This window comes from Saccostrea cucullata, unplaced genomic scaffold, assembly GCF_032062105.1.
Source record: "Saccostrea cucullata isolate Sc308-1 unplaced genomic scaffold, CSIRO_AGI_Scuc_v1 ctg175, whole genome shotgun sequence".
Classification (NCBI taxonomy): domain Eukaryota; kingdom Metazoa; phylum Mollusca; class Bivalvia; order Ostreida; family Ostreidae; genus Saccostrea; species Saccostrea cuccullata.
Genome location: NW_026934326.1, coordinates 139,042 through 165,963, shown reverse-complemented (window position 1 = coordinate 165,963; position 26,922 = coordinate 139,042). Strand labels below are relative to the sequence as shown.

Below are 26,922 nucleotides of genomic sequence, written 5' to 3'. Positions count from 1 at the left end.
TATTGAATTTCCAAATTCTATGAAGTTTACAAACCGGAAAAATGCTGTTTCATGTGACCTGAAAAATAATTTATAAGGTCAGGTTAAGGTCAAGGTCAAATGTCTGTTTATTTAGATAATTTTAAAAATCCTCATTCCATACACGTATCTTTCATTGTAACAAAAATTAATATCAAAAACCAACAACCATTAACCATTTACTTTTGTTTAACACAAATGGATAAAGCAAATCGAGCCCTTGTTTACGCTCCAGAGAAGCCATTTTGATTTGTAAGTGCCCGGATAGGACTATTTTCATATGTGACCTCGTTATGTTATACATACGCTTTTTAAAGTGAAATTGAACTATCTTATCAAATTCTAATAAAATAAAGGTAAGATTAAGATAAAAATGTTTTTAATGAATCATAATTACAGAATCATACTTAAAAACAGTCTATTTATATCCAAAACATTAATTGAGAACTTATTTTTATAGCGTATGTAATGGAGGCTGTGTTATTTGGCTGTCGTAATTTTTTTGGCGCGGGTCATTGTTATGATCAGAAGTGGTCGTCCGATAGTTTAATATTGATCAATATTTGAGCTTTTATGATGGATTAGAATTTCTAGAAACTTTCTAACGCTACTTTAATCCTACAAACTAGGTCAAACTGAAAAAATACCCGTTTTAAATTATAGGGTTGAACAGGTAAGGAAAAGCCATAAACAAATTTAGTTTCGGAGACAAATTTAATAGTTTGTGAAATCATATTGAAATCTATATACAGTTAGATACACATCATTTCGGGTTTTACAGAGCAGCAACAGTGAAAATATGCAATTTTATCCAATGTCTAGTTAGCATCTTAACATCATCATCTTGTAAGCATCTCTGTCAATTCAAAAATATTGAACATCATGAACAAAAGCAATTCCACAAGTGATTGATACACATATGATTCTCATTATTTAAGCACACTCTAATCTTATCCATATGGTAAAATCAAGAATGATTTGTTCAAAAATTTACTGCACGTTTGGAGTAGTTGAGTATTAGGCATACAGTTGACACAATGGGAAGTGTTCTAACCTGCCAAATGTTGCTACTGAAATTCCTGCATTTTTTATATCAGTCTTTACTGATAAGAATTCTTTACATTTGATAATATTTTATGAGTTTATTTCTTGTTTTGCTTCTATTCACATTTTTTTTCATGTTTTGCAGATGTAATAATGCAACTCCGGTAACCATGAATAGTGATGTGCCCAGTGTTCCTATAACAACACTAGCAGGCATTCACAGTCTAACTGAACGTAAGGAATCAAAGAATTCTTAATTTGAAATATCAAACGTTTGATTTAATTATTTTTTTTACTCAGAAAATCTTGCTAAAGCACGGAGCGTGCTCTTGGGAAAATGGTATCTTCCATTTATAGTAGTAAAAGATTTTAGATGTAATGCTTATGAAAACTATTTTACTCTTGTGTTATACCTGTTTTGGATTATGCTTCCAGTGCTTGGGGTTTCAAAAAATTCCAACCTGTAGACAATATTCAAAACAGAGCTATTCAATATTTTATTGAGGTACTTTGTGTTCAGTTTTAGCACAATTTATATGTGGAATTTTACCACTATAAATAGAGACTGGTAGATATCATGGTGAACCTGTCAACGATTGAATTTGTACAGTTTGCGCTAGAAATAATGTTGAAGATGAGATTCATCACTATAAATATTAAATAAATAACTTACTTATACACAATACTAAATTTTAATGGGTGCATCTTTTACTTTAAAAGAATAATTCATGATAAGATTTTATAGTGTACATTTTATGATGTGTATTCTGAATGATTACAAAATAGATTTGGCCCACATCAGAAAAATTAGGTAGAAAAATGTGTCATCCAATCATAAATGTATATGCAGTGTACTTATTTTCTGAATGTGTTTTAGTTTTACCTGAGCTACCATTGCCAACACCAACAACATCAACTTCACACAACAAGACATTGCTCCACAATGCCAAGCTTAAAGAGACATCAAAACGCTTGCTAGCAAGTCAAGATGCAGGGCTGACACAACAGTTAACGACTGTGCTTAGAAAAACATCAACCGAAAATTTGTAAGTGTGTTTAGAAAGATAATCTTACCGTAATTTATTTTAAGAATTCGATATATATACATATATGCCAGATATTAATAAAAGCACATAGAAAACCTGGAGTTGATGTATTATGACACATCTGTTGATGTCAGAGAATTGTAGAGTATACAATAATCATATTTGGGAATTTTAGATATGAAGACCTTTATTATTCTCATAGGTTAGCAGAATTGAAATAGACTATCGTTATTTTCATAATAAACCCCTCTTTGGAACATGACTTACTTTGGAATGCATACTTTGATTTAAGAGAAAATTATTAAATTTTAAATCTTTTAAGATTTCTATGCAATAGTATGCATGAGCCATGAAAATTTGCTTTATTATTTTGTTATTTGCCTTTTTAAGAGATTTGAAGGATTCCACAAGTGATGGAGGGATAGATGGAAATCCCCCAGAGCTATTGAAGTCCATAATAAGTCAGGACCCTACCATATTTCAGGGTAATGTATAAATGTTGGAAAATGAGTGTCTCAGATGTCTATTTATATACAAAGTAAATATTGTCAAGACCATTATTGAAGAAATTTCTACAATTTGTTTGAAAATTGTCTTTTACACAATATCTGGTTATGATGAAAGAAAACTTTCCTTTTTATACAGGACGACAGTACTATGGGAATGGGTCACAAAAGGATGGATACAATTTGTAAGTAAATCACCAATGAAAGAACATTAAATAAATTACAGTATGTATTATTTTACATAGAATTATAAGAAAGGGGATCTTATTATGGCTAAGTGACTCATTAGAAATATATGTCTAACAAAAAAATTAAATTTTTGCACATCATGTATAATTGAGTGAAAGTTAAGACTCTTCCAGAAAGTCACTGTCTCTTTCATTTTGTGTAGGGGGAGTCCACATTACCAGAATAATTTGCTTGGTGGAGATCCATCAAAGTTCCCAAATCCTTATGGCAACTATACACCAGGTATGTCATGAACTATTTGTTGATATTTCATTTCCATGTCATTTAAAACAAAACTTGTAGACGAAGTGTAATTGAGGTTTTATAAATTTGTTTTTTGTTGCCTTAGGCATTGTGAATGGAGAACATCCAGAGTTAAGCAATCAGTATCCAGGATACCAGGGACAAGGGGGTGCTAAAAGTCTGGGTACCAGTAAGTCAATTAAATCCCAGGAAATCCAGCAATTAGTCACTGCAATCAAAAACTGATAGAAATATTGAAATTTAGGCCAGCATTTTTTTATTTTTAGGTTTACGAACATCAGAATGAAAAAGTCCCGTAGGAGGAGGAAATAAAAAAAAAAAAAAAATTATATTTTGGATACATTATCGACTTTTCTACATTAGTTTTTGCTTCTTTTTTATGCTCTCCTAAGAGGCTTCTTGCCACGGGACACATAAGGGTTACAAAGGGGAAAATACAACCTTTAATTGTTTATTTCATCATCTACCACTTAGGGGCAGTGATATAAATCTTTTGATGTTGGACAAAATACAGATTTTTTTAAAAAATCAATTTTAAAAATCTCTTTTAATATATCTTCATTTTTGTTTTTAATGTGTGTTAGGTAGAAATTATTCTAAAATATTAATATACTTGAAACCTATAAAAGTAATAATTCCTTTCATAAAACAGACAGGGAGTATGAAATTCCCTAGGAGTATTGAGGAGTAGGGTGGAATTTTTTTCAATTACATGTAAGTGTAAAATAATTTTTCTGGCTGCCATAAACGATACTACATGCCTGTATATATTTGTATATTCTTGTTTTCAAATAGTTGAAATATTTTATTTCTTTAGGCTATTGTTTATTTCTTCCTCAAATGGACTTAACTTCTCCCATAGTTTTATTCATTACATCTAATGCATACTAAAAAATTTTTGTAATGATTAACTATATAATTGAGTAAAAGGGTTTGACATTAAGGCACATCCGCGACCCTTTTCTGAAGAATGATGCTAAGATTGTAAGCTGTGACAGAAACCTAAACAATGTCTCTGACAATAGCTACCATGGGCAGTTTTAAACCTGTGGGAGGAAAATAATTTACAATTACACTATTTACAGACAGTTACTTTTGAATACGGATACATAATTATCTCACCAACATGTCACTTTGCAACAAAGTCGTCAGCATTTTATTGTTCTCTGAACGGGTGAAACGTTTTGAATGGCACTCCTATCGATAGATATTTACATTAAACCAAGCTTTAGTGCTGCTATGGACTTGACACATATCTCCCTTCATTACCCGCCATGTTCAATTTAAAACCGGAAGTACGAGTTCGTAAATTTGAAATCTCGATCCCGACTTAAATTTGACATCGGAAAGAAAAAATTTTGTTTTTCTCAATTTTATTTTTTTTCTGAAAATTGAAAAACTTGAGCGGCGGGTTTGTAAACCTAAAAATAAAAAAATGCTGGCCTTAAAGTATATGTGTATTTCAACAAATATATACAGTAATAATTGAAGTATCATGCATCTTTGTAATCTTTGTAATTTATTGCACACAAAAACTGAATGATTTTATTAAGTAAATGTGTACATGTATTTTAGGAAACTGAAGGTTTATTGAAGTATCATAGACCTTTGTAATTTCTTTTGTGCAAGATATATTTTTGCATGATTCTCCAACTACAGTTTCTTCACCAGCTCCAAGAAGCTTGGCAGAAAATTCTTACCACAATGAAGCAGAGAACCACAGTGGACTTAACAGTTCTTATCATAGGAAAAAACTTAATTCTGAACCTGTGGTTCTGTTAGAACAGTTACCAGTAAGCTGAATTTTCTCCTTCATTTTGTGTGGTTTCTTTGTGCTCTGATTACCTGTGTAATGTTTTTAAACACTTAATTGCTTTGTAGAACCTACCACCGCGTGCCTCTGGTGACGCTTCAAGCACAATTTCGGCCGACTCGCATGGAGGGGAGGTAATATCTGATACACTTAATTTATTTATCAAGTAGAAATGAATAATTGAGCCAATACTTTAAATTTATGTGGAAATTTATTTACCGTTGTATATGTATGTTGCAGAGAAAGAAGATCAAGAGTTCACATCCTGTGGTCATATTGGAACCATTAGATGAACAGGTAAGTATCGGTGTTTTGGCTTTATGAAATTTCACTACAATTTTTGTAATGATTAACTATTAAAGTAAACAGGGTTTGACATTAAGGCATGTCCGACAGACCGAGTCTAGTAAAAGATTGGTCCAGTCGGGTAAAATGTCTGTGTACTAGACCGACTGGTCATGTATGAAAAATAAATGAACTTTAATTTTAAACAAATGTATTTTTAATGAAAAATAAAATCAAAACGTTTCTAACCGCATCATAGAAAGAAAACTACATACATGTATGTAACAGACAGCATGACCGAAGCGCTATTATTGACAGCAGTCGTTGAAGGCATTCGAAACTACTCTGCCATTTTCCTAAAGAGAAACAATAAGCTATTTATCATTCATGGAAATGGTTGAATAGTTACGATTGTCATTGTCGAGAGATTCAAATTAACAACATCGGTAAACTGTGTAAATGGCAATAGAATTATAATATTGTATTAATTATTTTTACTATACTTAAATTCTCTGAACAATTGCATTGGTATCGTATTTATATTGTATACAAGTTGATTAAGTTAAGTGAGAACTAAACACGACAAGAAGCATGTGTATGACCTAGTTTCAATGTTGACGTGTGCCGGAAAATTTCGTTATTAAAATATGGATTACATTGGTAAAGATAAACCACTACAATTAAACAGATAATATATAAAAGATTATTCATAAATTATCACTATTTCGTGCTTTAAATATTTTTTTCTCAAGTTTGTTCAGCGCTAGTGGTTAAAGGGTCAGGGCTAGTAAAAATTTGCAAGAGTAGCCCGACTGGTCTGGTATTCCAAAAGCTTAATGTCAAACCCTGGTAAATAACACACATATGCACATACATGTATAAGCATACACATACATGTATTAGATATACATGTATGTTATTTCTGCACATTTCATTTCATTATGCTTAGATTAATTTGTAGGTAGTCCTTAGACAAACCAGAAGTCAGGTATCAGGCAATGTTAACTTTATTGGAACAATTTTTATACCATTTTCATTTTACTGTTAATTTTCTTAGTTACAAAATACACCCATATTTATAATGGTTGGCATGTTTATCTTGGAAGACCTTGTTTTGGGTTTGGTGTCCATGAGGACTTTTAAGCTGTTTTATTTTGCATTATTCATTTTCCTTGCTTGATTGGGAGAAGATATTGTTTGTAATTTTTAAAGACATTTTGACACTGATTTAAGCTACAAAAAATGAATATGTTGATTTTCTTTGACTAGGAAAAAATGCTCAGTTGGATTAGGAACCTTCTCAACTATTATTAATGTTCTTTATTGCAGACTCTGAAGTCCATACAGCATGCAGGCTCAGTTAAAGCTAAAGATAAAAAGAGAGGTGGGTACACAGTATTACATGTATTTTAAGGTGCATTATTTCTGCTCAAATATTCTTTTTTAACTTTAATATACATGTACATGTATAAATTAGAATATTTTGATTTATCAGGGAGGAGAATATATGACAGTGATGATGAAGATTCCAGTGACAGACATGGAAAGCGTAGACGATACAACAGTGACAGTGATGATTCCTCAGCTCAGGGTTAGCTCTAAACTATTTCTCAGAAATACCTGTACATATAGAAACAGACATTTCTTAACAGTGAAGTAAATGACTTAGATTTCTTTTTCAAAGGAAGTTTCAAAGTTTCATCAGCTAGAAGGAGGGGGAGGGGGAAAACTAAATTAAAACTTAAATTCTCAGACTAGGAGCAGATATTGTCTGTGTGCAGTAAATGGCTGTTACTTCTTATTAGTTTTTTTGACATTTTTTCCCCCTAATTTTCAGTGTCTAGAAAGAAAAAGAAGGATAAGAGACATCGACGTGTTAACCAGCAGGCTATGTCTGTGGAGGAACTTTTAGATAGTCCTACCTTTAAGAAATTCAGCAGCTCCATGGAGTACATTCTGGAAGCATCAGAGGATACTAATTTTGGATCTCTAGACCCGAGTGAGTGGGAAAAAAATTCTGGGGTGGGGAGTATTAAAGGTGTTTTCAGTTACAACAAAACATGAAATCAAAAGTTTCCTTTAGTAGATTTTCAGGTATATTTTGGTATATAAATTTAGTACATGAATAAATGGAAGTACACTTTATATGTCCATTGTAATAAGAAGTCGTACGATTTTTCAGATGATGATGAAGTTGAATGCCCAACAGAAAGTCTTATTGCCAACAACTTGCTTACTGAACTTAGTGGAGAAACTGCTAAACTCAAGTCCTTAGGAGTGATGAATCGGGTAATGTGATCACAGAAAAATCATTAGCAATTGTATGTACACTAAAAGTAGCTCTGTGCCAACTAAATGGCAAAGTTATATTAACATTTATTCCCTGTTAAAGAGGTGTAAAACAAAAAGTTTATATCCATGTACATACACATACTATGAGCATATGCTTGGATACTAAAATTTAACTAGGAATATAGAGGATACTAATTACATGTTGATTCACAGGTCCCAGCTGACAGGTTGGTCAAGCTACTGACAATATTACAGTGGAACATACGAGATGGAAGCAAGGTCACACCTGTTGTAAACCAAGGCCAGGTAGGGAACAAATGTTTTATACTCATGACGCTGATCAAGGTTACGCTTGATATCTAGCTTTCTTGAACGCTCACAGGACTGATAGGTTCAGAGTAGATTCATGTACATGTATGTTTGAAAATTTTTGGGAATAACATTATGAAATGTCAAAAGTGAAATGTTTTTAAAAAGATGTTTAGTACAAGTTTGTTAAGAGGATGCAATTGATTGTGATATCAAAATAGAATGATATAAAACATAAACTTCTTGACATTTTACATGCAACAAAATTAGACATAAACATTAAAAGAATGTAAAAATTGTGTTAGAATGGGAATAACTATTTTCATTTGTTATTTGCACCCTTGAATGCTGAATTAAAGGTCTTAAACATCCGTTTCACTGACTTGCCAATGCATTGCGTGTTAAAAACATTTCACAACTGTAAAAACAGCATTAACGACGACAAATAATGGAAGACAGATAATCCCTAAATCAATGCTATGTTTAGTGTGCGTTTAGATAGAAGTTATTTTTCCTTGTTTACAGGATGAGGATGAGGAGGAGCAGAGACTGTGGAGGAGCGTGATCATGGAGCGCGTCATGAGGAGCATGAACTCTGCCCTTATCGCCCTACATATCATGACCTCACCAGACATGCCCAAACAGGTCTACCTAGAGGATGTCATAGAGAGGATCATTCTGTTTGGGAAATTCCATCTTCAGAATACAATTTTCCCAGAATTTGATCCTGTTTACAAAATTGATCCAAAAGCAAAAGGTGAGGAAGTCACATTTGAAAGCCTGATTGTTTGGCTCTTTTGACTCTATGTGACTTGTTAAGCAGGGTTTAGGTGTTTGAAACAAAAATGCGATGATGCCCAAGGTAAAACATGAAATCAAAAAAAGTTACATTCAGTATAATGGTGTAACATCTTACAATGACATTATAATACATGTATATGACTTTGAATTTGTCTTCTCTTTTCATTTTGTAGATGGTTATCATGGGAGTCTAAAAGCTAAGAGGGCCCGAGCAACACAAGTAAAACACAAGTCCACCATCAACCTGTTCAACAAGATCTCAGACATGATAGAGAATCTCTCAGAATTGGTGGATGTGCAAGAGCTCACAGACACCACAATACTCCAAGTAAGAGGGTGTTTGAAATTCTGTTAGAAGTGTTTTCCCTTACCTTGCCCTGGTCTGTGTAGATCGTGGATTAAAAATTCTAAATAACCTGAAATGAATGTTACTGATCTTTTTCAGTTATCAACTTTGGGAGTATCACCTTTCTTTGTGGAAAATATCAGTGAAATGCAGCTGAATTCCATGAAGCTTGTCACTACAGTAAGAAAATTTTCATATACGATAATTTCAGTCATTAAATGCTCATTTACAGTATAAAAACAATAGCTCCTTCAATCTATTTGGTGACTAAAACTATGCAAACTAAAGTTCAAATGCTTATTTTCTTACAGATCTTTTCAAAATATGAAAAACATCGCCAATTAATCCTAGAAGATATATTTGCCAGTTTAGCCAGACTGCCATCCAGTAAAAGAAATCTAAGGAATTACAGGTAAACTTGTATCTTTCCATGTAAACCTAGTAAGGAAATTGTTTTGAGTAAAATACAGTGTACATCTATAAATATAGACCTTTGAAAATGATTTCAGGAACTTGAAAATATTAACACTTAATAAAACATGTTCAAAAACTTTTCAAAAATTATATTGAGCTTTAAAATTACATATTGCCTTCTTTTCACTATACAAAGTCCTTGATCAAGCATGGCGTTTTACAAAACAGATTTCAATTCATTAATGAGAGAGACACACCTAAATATTTGAATTTAGTAAGGAAAAATATTTTTGTTTTATATCCTACATGTATAAGTAATAATGGTTCAGAGCCTTGACTTCGTTGAAGTCTCAGTTAAATAATTTATGATTATATTATTATACAGGTTGAATTCAGAGGAGTCTATTCAGATGGTAACTGCTCTAGCCCTCCAGCTTATTCAGTGTGTCATCAAACTTCCCAGTGTTTCCTCCCCACCTGATGAGGAAGAAATAGCCTCATCATCTTCCTCGAAAAAAAGGTCAAAAGCAGGACAGGTCAGTTCTTATTAATGTGTGACACATTATTTTATGTATTATTTCGTGTATTGAATTTCTTATTATTATCGATATATTTAACATGGTCTTTTGTTTTGTAGAATTCCAATGATGTTGTGATAGTTACCTCTTTTGAGAATGCATTAAGGACAGGGTACAACTTTCTCACAGTGTTTCTACAAAAGTAAGCTATTGCTAATTTCTGTTATTCACTCAATTTAGCTGAAGGCTTGTGTGAGTTTCAAGGAAAATTTGTCAGTTTCCTGGCTGAAATAAAGAGTAAATGTATTAATTTATTGATTTGTATTTTAGATGTACTGTGAAGAGTGAGGAGGATTATCGTCCAATGTTTGAAAACTTTGTACAGGATCTCTTGTCAACGGTCAACAAACCAGAGTGGCCATCCTCTGAACTGCTCCTCAGTTTGCTAGGAAAGATTCTGGTAACACTGACTTAAGATTTATGTACAGTATTTAAAATAATAATAAAAAAAATTTGTGAAAGTAATAAAACACGTTTACATCCATTTATTTGTAAAGTTCTTGCATGAGTTGGTCAGCCTGTTTTTTTTTTTTAAAAAGCGTGTCATAGTCCGATGCCCACTTTACAAAGTTACCTATATTCATTTGATTTACTGTGATAGAAAACTTCTGATAGCATTTGATTTTGGTAGACTGGTCCTTTTTATACAGTATGTGTGTTGTTTAAAATAAGTACAAAGTATACAATACCTAGATACTGTTTATAACTACAGGTGAAGCAGTTCAGTAATAAGTCGGTGGAGATGTCTCTCAGGGTAGCCTCACTGGATTATCTTGGCATTGTAGCCTCCAGGTTAAGAAAAGATGCTGTGTCTAGTCATGATAACCAAGAGTCTATTGATGAAATTATTACAAAGGTACAGTTTTATGAAGGCATGTAAAGAATCCTGTATATCACTGTATTTGGGATCCAAGAAATTGCTTTCTGAAATACATGTATATTTTCATTTTTTTAATTAGGTAACTTCTAAAGACAGTGATGATGAAGAGGGACATGACAATGCAGAGTCTTCGGAGTCATTGGTGAGTTTTCATATAAAGCTGACATTCACTGTTAAATTCGTTTATAAATTTATCCTTTCTTTACACTGTAACTTGTTATTATGTCTATTTATTTGATGTTTGATTATTCTGTAACTTGTTATTTTGTCTATTAATTTGAGGATTCTTTGCATGTAACTTGTTATTTTGTAGTCGGAGACTGAGAACCAGACACAAATCCTACAGAAGTCTATGTTGGATTATCTAGCTTACAACAGCCAAAGTGAACCAGCTTACTGGGTGAGAGACTATTCAACCACAGTCATGTCAAGTTTTTAACTGACAATCATGTCAAACTATTAACTGACAACAATGTCAAACTACTGAATCATAGTAATGTCTAGAGAAAATGATCAGTGTAACTACATGTGTACATGTAAATAAGGATATGACCACAAAAAAAAAACCCATTAAGTAACAGTGGCTAAGAGTAAAGTTTCCATGTACACTGTACCCATGGATTACTGTATAATGGATGTTATTCATGATAACCAAATCTGCCCCCCTAATATGTGTGCTTGAGTGATGATAATATGTGTGCTTGGTTGTTTGGGTTTCTAACCCTAAATTCTCTCTGATTTCAGTATGCCCATCTATTCTACATAGCTCAGTGGTATAGGGATATTACTGTGGAGGCTGAAAGTTTGGCAAAAAATTCTAAACGTAGGACAGAGGAGGAGGAGGAAAAAGCAACAGAGGCCATTCAGAAAGCAGAACAGAAGAAAACATTTCTGTTGGCCCAATTTGAGGCCATTAACAAAAATGCCTCTTACAGGTATTGGAAAATGAACATTTTTGTAGAGTTCTAACAATCTTATATAGTGGTTCTACAAAAGTGTGAACTTTCCAGTAAAAATATTGATTAGGTTTGTTTTACATGTAGTTACACATGTCCATATCACTAGATGCAGACCCCGTGCTATGTTGGACTTGTTTCAAATGAAAATTTGGCTTATTGGACTCTGTATATGCCAAGTAATTGGGGAGTGTAATTTTATACTAAAATTCAGAAAGCAAGACTATAATAGGACTTTAAATTAGTATTTTAACAGCCTTAAGTTGCTGCTGTAGTTTCAGTCGTAGTCTGAGAAACAGAAAGATAACCCTTGTGATCAAGTTGAACTAAAGGTCCAGTGTTAAAATATGTTGCTTTATGCTTTCAGGCCACCAGTATCCAAATTGGATTATGAAGGTGCTTGTCTTGTAGCAAGATATCTCTCATCCAAAAGACCATTTGCCCAGAGCTTTGATGTATACCTGACTCAGGTCAGTAGTTGCTGAGGTATGCTATTGAATGTTAATTTACCTACATGTATACGGGTTGGTCATTCTGTATTTGATTTGTAGATATTGAGGGTGTTGAATGAGTCGGCTGTCGCTGTGAGAACCAAGGCCATGAAGTGTCTGACAGCAGTAGTGGAGGCCGACCCAGGGATCCTGGCCAGGGTAAGCACACAAATTATCAGAATAGTAAAAAAAAAAAAAAGAAAAGTTAGGGGATAAATCAAAGCTGATAATTAAGGGGACGAAGGATGTATGGTCACATGACTCAGTTTAATTACGTCATAATCTTTGATAAAACAAAATTGAAACCACAATTCTTGTTTAATTTTTTGACTGTTAGTGTTCACCATCTAGTAAAAGATTATTTAAAACATTCATATTTTCTTGCAAATATTATCAAATTACGGAAAAACTTCTGTTTCCCTACACGCGTTAATGAGTCGTTGACGTCATAGTGGATCTCTTAGTACAGTAAGATTATACACAGTGAAACACGGGTAGTATGATATCATAAAAATGGGTCATGATCAGTACATGGTGAGGTATTTTTTGAATTTGAAAACACAAAAAATATTTTTACATTGTTGTTGACGGAAATATTTTGTAGGTATATCTTATTTCGCAAATATGTGACGTCATAGTTGGGTTTTCCCGTATACTCGGAAATGTAAACATGACACGTTTTTCTCATGTTCATGTCTTCTTTAACTATGTCCTGTGCAATATTGAGCTCAGCTTCACTAATTGATATTTTAACAATGAATCAATAACATGACCAACTTGAATTTCAACGTAAATTTTCAAATATTGAATGATGGGATTTTTTGCAAATTAATTTTTGTTGTTTAAGTTGTCTTAAAAAGTACGTAATTTTCCGTCTCCAGATGCAGTGTGAGAAAAGAATCTTGCTTTTTCGAATTTTTAACACTATTCATACTCTGAAATATTTTAAAAGACACATTTTCGCTGACATATTTTTTATCTTTGCTGAAAAAATTCAATTATCGACCGAGTAATGGGCCCAGAAACACGGAGAATCAAAACTGCACTCATACACTGTGGGGCATATTATTTGTCACCCAATATCTCAGAAATAAGTCTAGAAACCTATTGATATATCAGCTTTATGGTATGTGGGACATACTAAATAAGATATATACAAATATGAAAAAAATTAAACAACAGGTATTTTTTCAGCTAAATGTCCTTCTTCCCCTTAAATCTAACCTTAAAAAATAGCTACAGTATTTATGTGATTCATATGGTAATAGCTCAAAGCACTAATTTATTAAAGATTTTGACAGTTAATTAATTTTGAAACAATGACATCATGTAATCTTTTTATTTACAGGCTGATATGCAGAAAGGTGTACATTATCGTTTCCTTGATTCCTCGACCTCTGTACGGGAGGCTGCCGTGGAATTAGTGGGAAGATTTATACTTATCCGTCCAGAACTTATCTCTCAGTACTACGATATGCTCTCTGTCCGAATACTGGTGAGTCAGAACAACATTTAGATAGAAATATTTATAAGATTGATCAACTCAATATACAATACATTTTTGATATGTTTTCAGGACACTGGTATTAGTGTAAGAAAGCGGGTCATCAAAATTTTTCGTGATATTTGTTTGGAGCACTCAGATTTCCAAAAGATACCAGAAATGTGTGTGAAAATGATTCGTCGAGTCAATGACGAGGAAGGAATCAAGGTGAGAGATGTGTTAGATTTATCAATTTTGTGATTTACATGTATGTGATAAATGAGTTCTGTTTAATGAAGAGTGACTAGGTTTTTTGTGTGCTAAAACGCTTAAATTTTCCTTAAAATCTCCTTTACAGAAACTGGTGAATGAAGTTTTTCAAACAATGTGGTTTACACCAATCAACAGTAGAGAAAAAGACACCAGCAAACTCTTGACCAGGGTCCTCAATATAACCGATGTTGTAAGTACTTGTGATAGAGCATGTACATGTATATTGAATATTATTATCCTTTTATTTCTTGTGAAAGAGTTCTGTGTTTGCCTATGTACATGAATCTTCCTTTCCTATATTTGTATATTTTCCACACCTAAATGGCCCAACTGTTTATTTTACAGGTGGCAGCCTGTAGAGATACAGGATTTGAATTCTTTGAACAAATGTTAGAAAATGTGAGTATCTCAAAGTTATATTGAATGGCCAAATTGTGGTTAGTGGAATTTCTTGATAATATTGATTTCATGAGATTTCCTTCCAATGTTTCCTTTTAAATTTCAGCTACTTAAAAAAGATGAGGATGGGAACATTAATAAGAATGCTTTAACAGCCTGTCGTCAGATTGTGGACTGTTTGGTGGAGAACGTGTTGAGATTAGAGGAAAAGAGTGTGGGTAAGGACCACATACATGTAAAATGTATCATGCAATAATTTCTGGTAAAAATGGTGTTCTTATTTCACTCTGTGTCCTGCTGATGATAGATATATTATGGTACACAATGAATATAAGGAATGCAGGATTAATATTATGAGGTAAATACATGTATTAATACTGTTGTCTTTAAAATTTCAGACACGGAGACGGGGAAGGGATGCAGTCAGAGACTTGTGGCTTGTTTGTCCACTCTTCATCTCTTCAGCAAAATAAAACCTGACCTCATGGTGAAGCATGCTACCACCTTACAACCTTACCTAGACATCAAGTGCAGTGTAAGTGTACAGAAAAGTCTTCTGGAAGAGATTATAAAATATTTAATGATACTCTTGTCTCTACAAACATGTAAATATTTTGTTGATATTAAACAGTCTCATGGGATCAATTTGTTCTACAATACATGGCTATATGAAATCTTGTCTTCACATACATGTACATGTATTATGTTGATATTTAACAGACTCAGGGGGACCACTTTGTCCTACATTACGTGGCCCGTATCCTGGAGATGGTGGTTCCACTAATGGACCATCCTAGTGAAACATTCCTGGCCCAGCTAGAAGAGGACATGATGAAACTCATCCTCAAACATGGCATGATGGTAATAAACAATCAGCTACATTGTTATGCAGTTATACTCTACTAAATACAGTTTGTAGAACGATTTTCTGTTTGTTCTGTCATCAGATGACTTATTATTCATGATTGTAGGTCGTGGAGAGCTGTATAAGCTGTCTTGGTGCTGTTGTCAACTTGGTCAGTCACAACTTTCCTCTGGTCAAGGACTGTTTCGAGAAGTTTTTTGGTAAGTAAATAGCTGTACAGTATGTATTCATTATTATTAGAAGACTTCTAATAAAGAAATGTTTTAAGCTAAATGATGGTTTATGTTCATGTCCGTATCATCTTACATCTGTTTATATGCTATCAATGCTTTGATGGTGATGAATATTAAGACCTGTTCAGTTTATTTATACTCATGTACATGTATTTTGTAGGTGTGTTAGTTAAGTTGTGTTCTGAGCACAAAGAAAACCCTGATAATCCTCAGCTGAAGTCACGTAAACCCACGCTGCTACGATCTCTCTTCACAGTCGGGCTCCTCTGTAAATATTTTGATCTGGACAAGGAGATGCCAGATATACCACCAGAGGTATGTCTAACTGAGGTTTACACTAAACTTATTTTGTCCTTGATTTGCTCTCCTTGGGCAAAACCTTTAAATTTCACTTGTAACCATTATTTTATTAGTTTACAGCTCTAGCTAAGGGAATTTGTGATTGATCACTTTGTCTATCAGGTTGTAAGCTTCACTCCCTTTTGTGTTTTAGGGTAAAACTATGTAAAATAGGAAATGCATCTTTCATAATTTTATTCAAAAGCTTGATACCTTGTAGATTTTTGAAGATTTTTTTTAGTATTCAAAATCTTAAGTTCAGGTCATAGCATTATTTTTTCTCAAAAAAAGTCAATAAAGAAGATATTTGTATATGAATATTTTTTTTATTGTTATATTATATAATACAGTTGTGTAAGATGTAGTCCTTTTATTTATATGAGAGTGGACTGATTTGATTAACTTGCTTTTGTAGGAGACAATCAGGGAGAGGGTATTTCAAGTGCTTATGCACTTTATTACCCATGAAGATGAGATTGTGAAAGAGAAGGCTCTCTGTGGATTAGGTAAGAGTTACTCCATGTCTGTGGATTACTTGATGTAAACTTCAAAGAGTGTGTCAATAGAGTCATCAACAGTGACAATTTCTTATAAGAAAGACCTTGTGTTTGTAGGTTATATGGTGATTCGGCACTATGACATAATGTTGGGTAAAGAGATGAGGGACCTGTACTATGAATATCTTGATGATAGTACTGCTCCAGACAAACTCAGGATACAGGTAAAACTCAATATAGGAAGGATTTTATAATTGTAAATATAATGATTTGTATAAAGTTGAATAAAAAATTATTTTTTCATTGTGATTTACTTTGTACTGAGGTATTTATACATGTTTATCTAGCAAGAACTGTATCTGTTGTTAAGAACTTGAGAAATAACTGAGTTTGCTATTGTAGGTGCTAAAGAACTTACAGAACTACTTACTGGAGGAAGAAATCAGAATGCACAAAGCTGATGCAGAATGCAAGTTTTATTGATCTTTTTTCTAGCATTATGTAGCACATTACAAAAGAAAAATATTTTACTTCACTTAACAAGTTTAAATTATATACCCATTTAATCAGTGCAAACATTGCATTGAATCCAGTTAAACTTGCACCAATGACAGAGATATTTAGTTCTTCTTTAATAAAGAGGTGGTGGATTCAATGCTAGATTTCGAATTTCTTCGTTGATATACATGTACAATAACCTTTGTTTTGTCTTCCATGTCTCTGTTTAAGCATGGAATGATTCATATGAGTTTTCACCCATGTTGCACATGAATACTGAAGAAAAATGATAATCTATAATTTACTTGCACAAATACAGGGAGAAAACATGCAAAAGAAGAGGATTTAAAAGAAATGGGAGATGTCCAATCAGGGTAAGAAAATATCACAGTCTGATTATTGTTAGATTAAAAATTAAAGAAATATGATGATAAGAAAGGGAACAGTTTAATTGTTTTGTTGAAAATTTAATAACTAATCTACTGTCTTATTAAAATGGAGTACATGTAGTTAGTTGGGGTAATGTTTTACATTATGTCTCCATCAGTATAAAGTTTACTCCAGTGAGATCAATGAATTGTCTGTATGATTACTAACTTTAATCCAGTAAGATGCATCATTTACTCCAGTGAGATCAATGAATTGTCTGTACGAATACTAATTTTGATCCAGTGAGATCAGTGAATTGAGTTTTGACCACTGTGTGTTGTAGGATGGCCAGTACCATTATGCAGGTTTACCTGAAGCATGTCCTGGACTCCTTCTTCCACACCCACTCCCAGGTCAGGCTGGCAGCTCTACAGGTGGTGGTCCTGGTTCTACAGCAGGGCCTGGTTCACCCCGTACAGGTAATTCACTGCTAACCCCCCTGTCCCATTACAGGGAATTCACCCAGGTTCACAGGTAATTAACTGATAATCCTCCTGTACCATAGAAACATAGGTACCATTAAATTCATAGCATGTATACCTGCATTCGTAAGATGAAAAATGTACTGCCTGTTTTGCCTAATCAAAAGGAGGTACACTTGGATCATGTAGGCAATGATGAGTTCCCATAGATACTGTATTCAAAGTAAGGAATGAAGTGATGGCTTTTTGCTTTGCCAAGCTCAGAATATTTAAGGATTTGAAGTACAAGTAATTTTCATTGTACATATTACATTCTTTATTTGATGATTTCTTTTTTCTTTCAGTGTGTACCCTATTTGATCAGTATGTGTACAGATGTAGAAAAGGCAATAAGAGTGAAGGCAGATCAACAACTTCAAGAAATCGACAAAAAGTATCCTGGTTTTATTCATGTGAGTATTTAACGAAAACAAGAATTGTTACAAATATATTAATAACGAACTGATTTCCAGCATAAAGAAAAACTTAATGTGATGTAAAAAATGAAGCTAATAGTTGAGGCAACTGAATTGACAATTTTATTTCATTGTTTTGCAGATGAAAGCTTTACAGGGTCTGAAGATGTCCTACAAACTACAGCAGTTGTTACAATCTAACAGTAAAGGTTGTGTGATCCGCGGTGTCAGGGATAACGAGGGCAACATGATCAGTCTCAATAACTTCCTGTACACCGTGTTACGGGGGAACCGCTCCCATCGTCGTGCCATACTGCTCTCCCTACTTAACCTCTTTGATGATTCTGCTGTAAGTAAAGCTTATAGACACAAGTATAACTTATAGACATAAGTATAGCTTATAGACATAGGTATAGCTTACAGACATAAGTATAGCTTACAGACATAAGTATAGCTTACAGACATAAGTATAACTTACAGACATAAGTATAGCTTATAGACATAAGTATAGCTTATAGACATAGGTATAGCTTACAGACATAAGTATAGCTTACAGACATATGTATAGCTTACATACGTATAGCTTACAGACATAAGTATAGCTTACAGACATGCATATAGCTTACAGATATAAGTATAGCTAACAGACATACATATAGCTTACATACATATAGCTTACAGACATAAGTATAGCTTACAGACGTAAGTGTAGCTTACAGACATAAGTATAGCTCATAGACATAAGTATAGCTTATAGACATAAGTATAGCTTATAGAAATATGTATAGCTTACAGATATACGTATAGCTTACAGACATAAGTATAGCTCATAAACATAAGTATAGCTTATAGACACAAATATAGCTCATAGACATATGTATAGCTTACAGACATAGGTATAGCTTACAGACATATGTATAACTTACATAAGTATAGCTTACAGACGTAAGTATAGCTTACATACATACTTGTCAGAATAGCTTACAAACATAAGTAAAGCTTACAGACATACATGTAAGTATAGCTTACAGACATAATTATAGCTTACAGACATAAATATAGCTTACAAACATAAGTATAGCTTACAGACATAAGTATAGCTTATAGACATACATGTAAGTATAGCTTATAGACATAAGTATAGCTTAAAAAAGTAAGTATAGCTTACAGACAACTATTGCTCTCTAATCTTGACTTCATGCAGCAGAGTAAATCAGTGCCATTGTTAATGAAGCTGTCTGTTGCTCTGAATATCACAAATCAGTACAGTCATACATGTAACCATCTGTTGCTGCAAATACAACAAGATGATTTGGTGCATTCCTGCCCATTGCGTTTTGCTTCGTGTAGAGGAATATTGATAGAATTTAAGTTGAAATAGACTAAAATAAAAGCTTTGTTAGAAGCAAAGTTGCCCAGAGCTGGCTTGGATTTAGTTAAAGTTTGACTCTATAATTTCTTTTACAGAAAATCTCATTGGCTGAACAACTGTATATAGCTGACAATTTGGCCTTCTTCCCTTATCAAACTCAGGACGAGCCATTATTTATAATCAACCAGATTGACATCATTGTGTCAGTGTCAGGATCCAATATTCTCCAATCTTTCAGAGAGGTACAGCTTTTCTTAGTGTTCAAAACTGAAACAAACCAAATTGAGATTGGTTGTAAAAATTATTTTAAAAAAGTCAATTGAAACTAAGAATAAATAATTTGATAACATGCAGTTTCTTACTTTAATGATATGTCTGCTTTGAAAGTTTTATTTGCTTTGTGATATTTATTACCGAAAATGTATTACCAGTATAGTGTATACTTAAGTTTTTTGCTTTCTTCTTTTTTTTAGAGATTACATTTGTCTAATCAAGAAGCCCCAAGCATGGTACCCTTTTTCTTTTCTTTTTTGACATTTTCATTATTTGTATATACACCTAAATTTAAGTTTTCTTATTTTATTTTTGCTCTTCATTTTTCTATTATTTACCTTTTTCCCCTTCAAGTAATTTTATCCAACATGAAATTGTTACGATTCTCTGACAAAATATGTTGTTTTTTAGCTCTACTGGTCAGAGACCAGAAGAGCTTATGCGATAGTAATGCGTCCGGCGTCCGTCCGTCTGTCCGTCTGTCCGTCTGTCTGTCTGTCTGTCCGTCTGTCCGTCTGTCTGTAAACAATTTTTCAAAATGCTACTCCTCCTACAGTTTTGGTCTAATTTCAATATAACTTGGCACACAAGTAGACTACACTAAGATACATAATTCTCTGTATCGGTTTTTGATTTCGATGAACGGTGTTGCCGTGGTTACTAAAAATAGAAATTTCTGTGAAATTCTTTCAAAATGCTACTCCTCCTACAGTTTTGGTCTGATTTCAGTATAACTTGGCACACAAGTAGACTACACTAAGATACATAATTCTGTATATCGGTTTTTGATTTCGATGAACGGTGTTGCCGTGGTTACTAAAAATAGAAATTTCTGTGAAATTCTTTCAAAATGCTACTCCTCCTATAGGTTTGATCTGATTTCAGTATAAGTTAGCAAACAAGTAGAATACACTAAGATACATAATTCTGTGTATCGGTTTTTGATTTCGATGAACGATGTTGCCGTGGTTACTAAAAAAAGAAATTTCTGTGAAATTCTTTCAAAATGCTACTCCTCCTACAGTTTTGGTCTGATTTCAGTATTACTTGGCACACAAGTAGAATACACTAAGTTACATAATTCTGTGCATCGGTTTTTGATTTCGATGAAGGGTGTTGCCGTGGTTACTAAAAATAGAAATTTCTGTGAAATTCTTTCAAAAAGCTACTCCTCCTACAGTTTTGGTCTGATTTCAGTATAACTTGGCACACAAGTAGACTACACTAAAATACATAATTCTGTGCATCAGTTTTTGATTTCAATGAAGGGTGTTGCCATGGTTACTAAAAATAGAAATTTCTGTGAAATTCTTTCAAAATGCTACTCCTCCTACAGTTTTGGTCTGATTTCAGTATAACTTGGCAAACAACTAGAATACACTAAGATACATGATTCTGTGTATCGGTTTTTGATTTAGATGAATGGTGTTGTAGTGTTACTAAAAATAGAAATATCTGTAAAATTGTTTCAAAATGCTACACCTCCTACAGTTTTTGTCTGATTTCAATATAACTTGGCACACAAGTAGAATACTCTAAGATACATAATTCTGTTTATTGAATTTTAATTTTGATGAACGGTGTTGCCGTGGTTACTAAAAATAGAAATGTCTGTAAAATTGTTTCAAAATGCTACTCCTCCTACAGTTTTGGTCTGATTTCAGTATAACTTGGCACACAAGTAGACTACACTAAGAACAAAGAGACTTTATCAACGATCATTATTCTATTTAATGCTGTTTATAAAGTTTCAAATCCCAGCTACTTAAGTACTTTCTCTTCCTTTGCTATAAGTTCAAACCAGTAGAGCTTCAGTCTCGACAGAGACTTCTGGTTTTGTCTAGAACTTGGTTGTCAATGCTGAGGGTGAAAATAGAACAGAAAATGGAGTTTTACCCCGCCCTGTCATAGATGAGGAGGACGAAGATGATCCAGAAAAACTCATGAGTATGCAAGCTTCTTTTTTTTTTAAAAAAGATATTAAAGCTGTATGATCTAATGTAGAACATTTAGTCTCAATTTCTGAAAATCACACCCTCTATTCTATTTCATTTTCCCAGACAGAAAAGTTTTATTGAAATATTTTTACATTTTCTTTTTTAGCCAAACTTCCTAGAGATATTAGGCCTTTGTTAGATATATGTTATCTTGCACAAGGATGTATTTTACTACTACATCTAAAACACCATTTAAAAGAGACCTATGGGTTTTCTGACAGGTAACTATACCCCAAAAGAATCGATTTATGCTTAATGTGTTTTTCATTCAAATGATTGTAAATCAAAGAAAGAAAATACAATGCAGTTACTAAAAAATGCTTGCTTTTTTTTTGCAGCAAAATTCATAACTACTCTCAAACGGATGCAAAAACATACGATAAACCAGTGCAGAGGAAATTTATAGTGACGTTTAATCCTGAAACTGTGATAGATATATTAAACAATAAAACAAAAAATAGGACTATGAAGAAAAGATCTAGAAAAACACGTAAACGGAATCGTTGTGATTCAGGGGAGGGAACTAGTGACAGTAGTGTGTCTAGTGAGGAAGAGGAGACGGAAGAACAAAACGTAGACGACGAGGAACAGAGACGCAAACTCATTGATGATTATCTCGAGGTGAGGAGCCGTATAACAGGCTAAGTAGCTCTTGTTATGTCTTACATTTGCATGTGTGTACTCCATATATTTTCTTAAGCATTACAATATACAGTGGAGCCTCATTTATCCGCACGCTTTGGTTCCTAGTCAATTTGTCCGGATATGTGAAGTGTCCGGATATCTGAATTACCACTTAAACAAGACAAAATAACTTTTTAAAAAATCTGTTCCGATGAAAAGTCGTCCGGATACTGAAGCATCCAGATATCTGAAGGTCCACTGTATATACAATCTTTTGAGCTTTCATCCTGGTAAACTGAGCAGAGGTGAAGTTGTAATTCCCGGGATGTTATATTTTAAAAACTGTGTTGCATCGGTAAACATGAGTTATTATGTTGTAATGATTAACTTACATGGTACATTTTGTTTTGTAGTTTAAGGATTTAATGTTGAGTATAGACCCTCCTGATGAAGAAGAGGAGGGAGAAGAAAATCGCAGCACCGGTCGACAGACCCCCAACCCCGCCCACGGGCAGACCACTCCAGGCAGCAAATCACCACGACTACCAAATCCCGACGGCACGGGGGAGGAGTCAATGGAAATGACAGTAGAAGTCCACGAGGAGACGTCAGAAAAACGGGTCCCTCCAATCACCATTGTAAGTCATTCAAGGGTCCCTCCAATCACCATTTCAAGTCACTCACGGGTCCCTCCTATCACCATTGTAAGTCACTCACGGGTCCCTCCAATCACCATTGTGAGTCACTCACAGGTCCCTCCAATCACCATTGTAAGTCACTCACAGGTCCCTCCAATCACCATTGTAAGTCACTCAAGGGTCCCTCCAATCACCATTGTAAGTCACTGACGAGTCCCTCCAATCATCATTGTAAGTCACTCGCGGGTCCCTCCAATCATCATTGTAAGTCACTCACGGGTCCCTCCAATCACCATTGTAAGTCACTCATGGGTCCCTCCTATCACCTTTGTAAGTTACTCATGGGTCCCTCCTATCACCATTGTAAATTACTCACGGGTCCCTCCAATCACCATTGTAAGTCACTGACGAGTCCCTCCAATCTCCATTGTAAGTCACTGACGGGTCCCTCCAATCACTTTTTAAGTCACTTACAGATCCCTCCAATCACCATTGTAAGTCACTCCAGTCACAGGGTATATTGTTAGTCTAAATATAAAATTTTTTAATTGTCAAGAGTTGATTTTTATAGGCATTATGGTAACATATTTTAGCTATGCAGTCTCAACTGTTCAGAGGGCATTTTTTGTAGATCAATAAAGTGGTAACATGCTTGTTAAAGAAATTTCATATCTCAATACAGAGAATTTAATACCGCAAATTTAGCGATTTGACCTTAAAAATGGGTATTTTATTTTTAGCGAGAAGTAGTTTTAGCGATATTCAAAAGCTCATTAGAGAAGCCATTACAAATACAACACAATTAATTTTTAGCGATATTCAATTTTAGCGATCTCAACACGCTCGCTAATAATGCCAAAATTAAATCCTTGCTAAAAATTCTGCTTATACGGTATCCTATATATTATTTTTATCGAGTTTATTCAACAAAGTGTTGTGTATTTAATTGAAAGTTTAAAAAATTTAATCAAAATATGCATTTCAAAATTTCATTTGTTTACCATATGATTCTATTGTGTGTTCTTGGCTCATTATTGTACATTATATGTCTTTGTTTTACAGAGAGCAACACCTCACAGTCACCACACCCCCAAGTCGTCCCGCCATCATCACCTTTTTGCTCCAGACAAAAAGAAAATTCCAGTTCACTCATCATCCTCTTCTTCCAAAAACTTATCAAAATCATTTTCCAAGTCGTTACCCAGTAAAAAGAAACCAAAGAAGCGACGGAAACGTTATGGCAGCGATAGTGAGGATGACAGTGCTGACAGTGACTTTGTGTTATAACTCGTGTGTCAGTGTTGATAGCATAATTGTAACTGTGTCCTAGCAGGTGTGTCAGGCGGTGCTGATTCTGTACGTTCTATTGTCGCTGACACAGTGTGGTAATACAGCAGTTTGTCATCGCAATCCACGGTCCTTTGTTATTTAGTCACAGAGATACCCCACAAAGGGAAAACAACAAACCTATCTGTCCCAGGAGCCGTACTGTAGGCTCATGCCAAACTCACATGACAGCATGATTGGTTGTGACATTTTCCTAGTGCAATATCAGCTTTTAATGAATTGCAAGATGAATTAAATTTCATGAAATGTACATCCTTATGATCCTGGTATTAAGGAAATGATTGTTCATTAGAAGCAAAACTTAATGTGAGCAAATGCAAAGGATTAATTACGTGTATGTGTTCGAGCACCCTCTTCCTAAACATAAGATAAAATTTCAGGCTTCTAAAAGGAAAAAAATTTAAATTTGAAAATTTACTTGTAAAATTGGTTTATTATGAACAAATTCTTTGTAATTGATAGAAGTCAAGTTTTTTTTTCTAAAAGATAGATTTTTTTTCCTTCCATATAAAAATGTATGATTGTTAATTATAAATGAGTTCATATTAACTACATGTTAAAACACATAAATTCTATGGCATTTTTTACTGGCAAATGAAACACAAGTTTCAGATGTACAGTACATCATTCTATTTCTGTTTTAATATTAATTCAAGGTTATACTGTAGTGTTAATGAGCATAATGAAACTTGGAACTTTGTATGACTGAGCTATGTAAATTTTATAAGAACAAATCAAATATTAGTGATGTCATCAAATAGAAACATCTTTCTTGTTATGAATATTTATTAAGGAATACCTGAATTCTTTTATGCATCACAGTTGATAAAAATATTTTAGATCGAAACTTTTACCGAAATTGACAAGCTGAGCGATTGTGTGGGAGATTTTACTGTGAAGTTTTAAGTCAAACACTGCTGTATTTTACCAGGACTTTTACTATGTCAGCTATTTTTTACGTCTTTCTTGTCACTTCTCAGATATTTATTTTCTTTGTTCATCTGTTGATAGTCATCTGTTCCATGTCATCTTATTTTTCATAAAAACTACAAATTGAAAAAATATAAATTTTGCAGAATTAAATTTTGAAAACTTGACATTTTTCTCTTTGTTTTATTCTCACCGCAAAAGTACTCTTGGTTGATTACTGTAAAATCACAAATTTCCGTAGGGTAAAATTTTCTTGAGGTTGAAGATTTGTTGAGTAGTTATGTATATATCATTTTACATTTCATGGTGGACATGAATTTATGGGTCTCTTCAAACATGGGAAACAATGAAATTTAACCCCCCATGAAAATCATTGATTCCACAGTATTCTTTTGCATTTGACTGAGATCAAAGGCTGATACAATCTAATTAAAATTAGATCTTTGATCCGCTCCAGTTTGATCACTACATGTAGCGATCAAACTGAAGCGGATCAAAGATCTAATTTTAATTAGATTGAGGCTGATAATGATTTCAAATTGATTTTAAAGTTGTCACAAGATTGATGTTTAAAGTTGATTGTTACAGCATACTCAACGTAGGCAAATAAAAATGTGCAAGCAATTCAAGGAAATACATTGTGAATTAAAAAGAAACATCCTTAAAAAGTATGCAAATTTTTTACAGCGTATATGTAGGTATTAAAAATTTGTTATTTCGCATCAATTTTGGAATGTCGCAACAAATTGTGATCCTCCACTTTCAGTGTCTTTAATAGTGGATTGGATGCCATTATTTATTATGGCATATTATAGCTGCAGAACTGTAACTCTACAAAAAATAACATATTGACAGACCAGGGAGTTACAGTGCCACCCAAAAAAAGTGTCCTGTTCCTCGATTTATTTCTCTGTGTTAATCAAACTGCCATCTAAAAAATATTACTCAATGTTTGTTTCGAACTTATTTATTAGTACATGTATTTCCATAACGAAACATTCCTTATAACAATTTTAATACGCCTCAAGGACCTGAAATTCAGTCTGACAGTCTGTCAAAGCATCGAAAATTTCTCCTATTTAAATCGAGCACAAATTTTTGCACGCACTAAATATGCAGTTTTTTTTCTATTAGTGGCACTGCAGCTCAAGTTACTCAAGTTAATATTTTGAAAATTACGTGTAGACAGTACTTGAAGGGCAAATATTTGAAAGGGTTTGTCAAGAATGTACTGTATAAAAGCCTTATCTCTTCTGATTCAAAAGTTATTAAGCTAGGTCACATAGGCAGTATCACAGACATCCCTTCTCATTCAAAAATTAAAAACCAAGCAGGCAGCTTCAAAGAAATAAGAAACAAACAACCAGAGCGAAATAAGATGCCAGCAAACACAACTGAAGTCGGTCCTCCTGAGCAAACCTACACCTCAATCACAAATTCGGGAAATATGGATGATCAAACAGCACACGATCACGGGGAAAGAAATACAACACAAAGAAACCAAAAAATTCCTCTCCTTCTCATTGGAACATCAAACATAAAACACATTGACCCGAGTAGGTGGCAGAACTACACGA

At 33.6% G+C, this 26,922-nt stretch overlaps 1 protein-coding gene across 6 annotated transcripts; it reads left to right on the top strand.

Annotated features, from left to right (window-relative positions):
* Positions 1-261: 261 nt before the first annotated feature.
* LOC134240511 (nipped-B-like protein B) lies at positions 262-25,512 on the top strand. 6 transcript variants are annotated; one of them, XM_062722608.1, is made up of 51 exons: positions 262-374; positions 1,208-1,296; positions 1,940-2,108; positions 2,499-2,593; positions 2,754-2,799; positions 3,006-3,085; positions 3,192-3,275; positions 4,766-4,899; positions 4,988-5,053; positions 5,160-5,216; positions 6,534-6,588; positions 6,700-6,795; positions 7,042-7,203; positions 7,387-7,493; positions 7,710-7,802; positions 8,331-8,562; positions 8,780-8,934; positions 9,052-9,132; positions 9,264-9,364; positions 9,752-9,902; positions 10,004-10,086; positions 10,215-10,344; positions 10,657-10,800; positions 10,904-10,966; positions 11,138-11,224; positions 11,569-11,759; positions 12,148-12,250; positions 12,332-12,430; positions 13,620-13,766; positions 13,848-13,982; positions 14,113-14,217; positions 14,373-14,426; positions 14,533-14,661; positions 14,833-14,961; positions 15,147-15,287; positions 15,398-15,491; positions 15,685-15,839; positions 16,279-16,369; positions 16,478-16,584; positions 16,763-16,833; positions 17,182-17,232; positions 17,571-17,706; positions 18,054-18,161; positions 18,307-18,513; positions 19,632-19,778; positions 20,010-20,045; positions 21,654-21,756; positions 21,913-22,027; positions 22,145-22,427; positions 22,844-23,068; positions 24,131-25,512. In XM_062722608.1, the coding sequence occupies exons 2-51, from the start codon at positions 1,233-1,235 to the stop codon at positions 24,353-24,355; spliced, it is 5,922 nt and encodes a 1,973-aa protein (XP_062578592.1). In that variant the 5' UTR covers positions 262-374; positions 1,208-1,232; the 3' UTR covers positions 24,356-25,512. The 6 variants fall into 6 exon arrangements, with proteins under 6 accessions (XP_062578592.1, XP_062578595.1, XP_062578594.1 ...); XM_062722611.1 differs by lacking the exon at positions 262-374 and adding an exon at positions 493-691 and having other exon boundaries at positions 4,778-4,899; XM_062722610.1 differs by lacking the exon at positions 262-374 and adding an exon at positions 493-691 and having other exon boundaries at positions 14,533-14,644; positions 14,825-14,961; positions 16,763-16,829; positions 17,178-17,232.
* Positions 25,513-26,922: the final 1,410 nt, after the last annotated feature.

Bases quoted from the DNA above. Each gene is read 5' to 3' on its own strand.
- LOC134240511 (XM_062722608.1), top strand. From the start codon at position 1,233: ATGAATAGTGATGTGCCCAGTGTTCCTATAACAACACTAGCAGGCATT. The intron at 9,365-9,751 runs GTAAACTTGTAT...ATTATTATACAG, and splicing joins AGAAATCTAAGGAATTACAG to GTTGAATTCAGAGGAGTCTA. The intron at 10,345-10,656 runs GTAACACTGACT...TTATAACTACAG, and splicing joins GTTTGCTAGGAAAGATTCTG to GTGAAGCAGTTCAGTAATAA.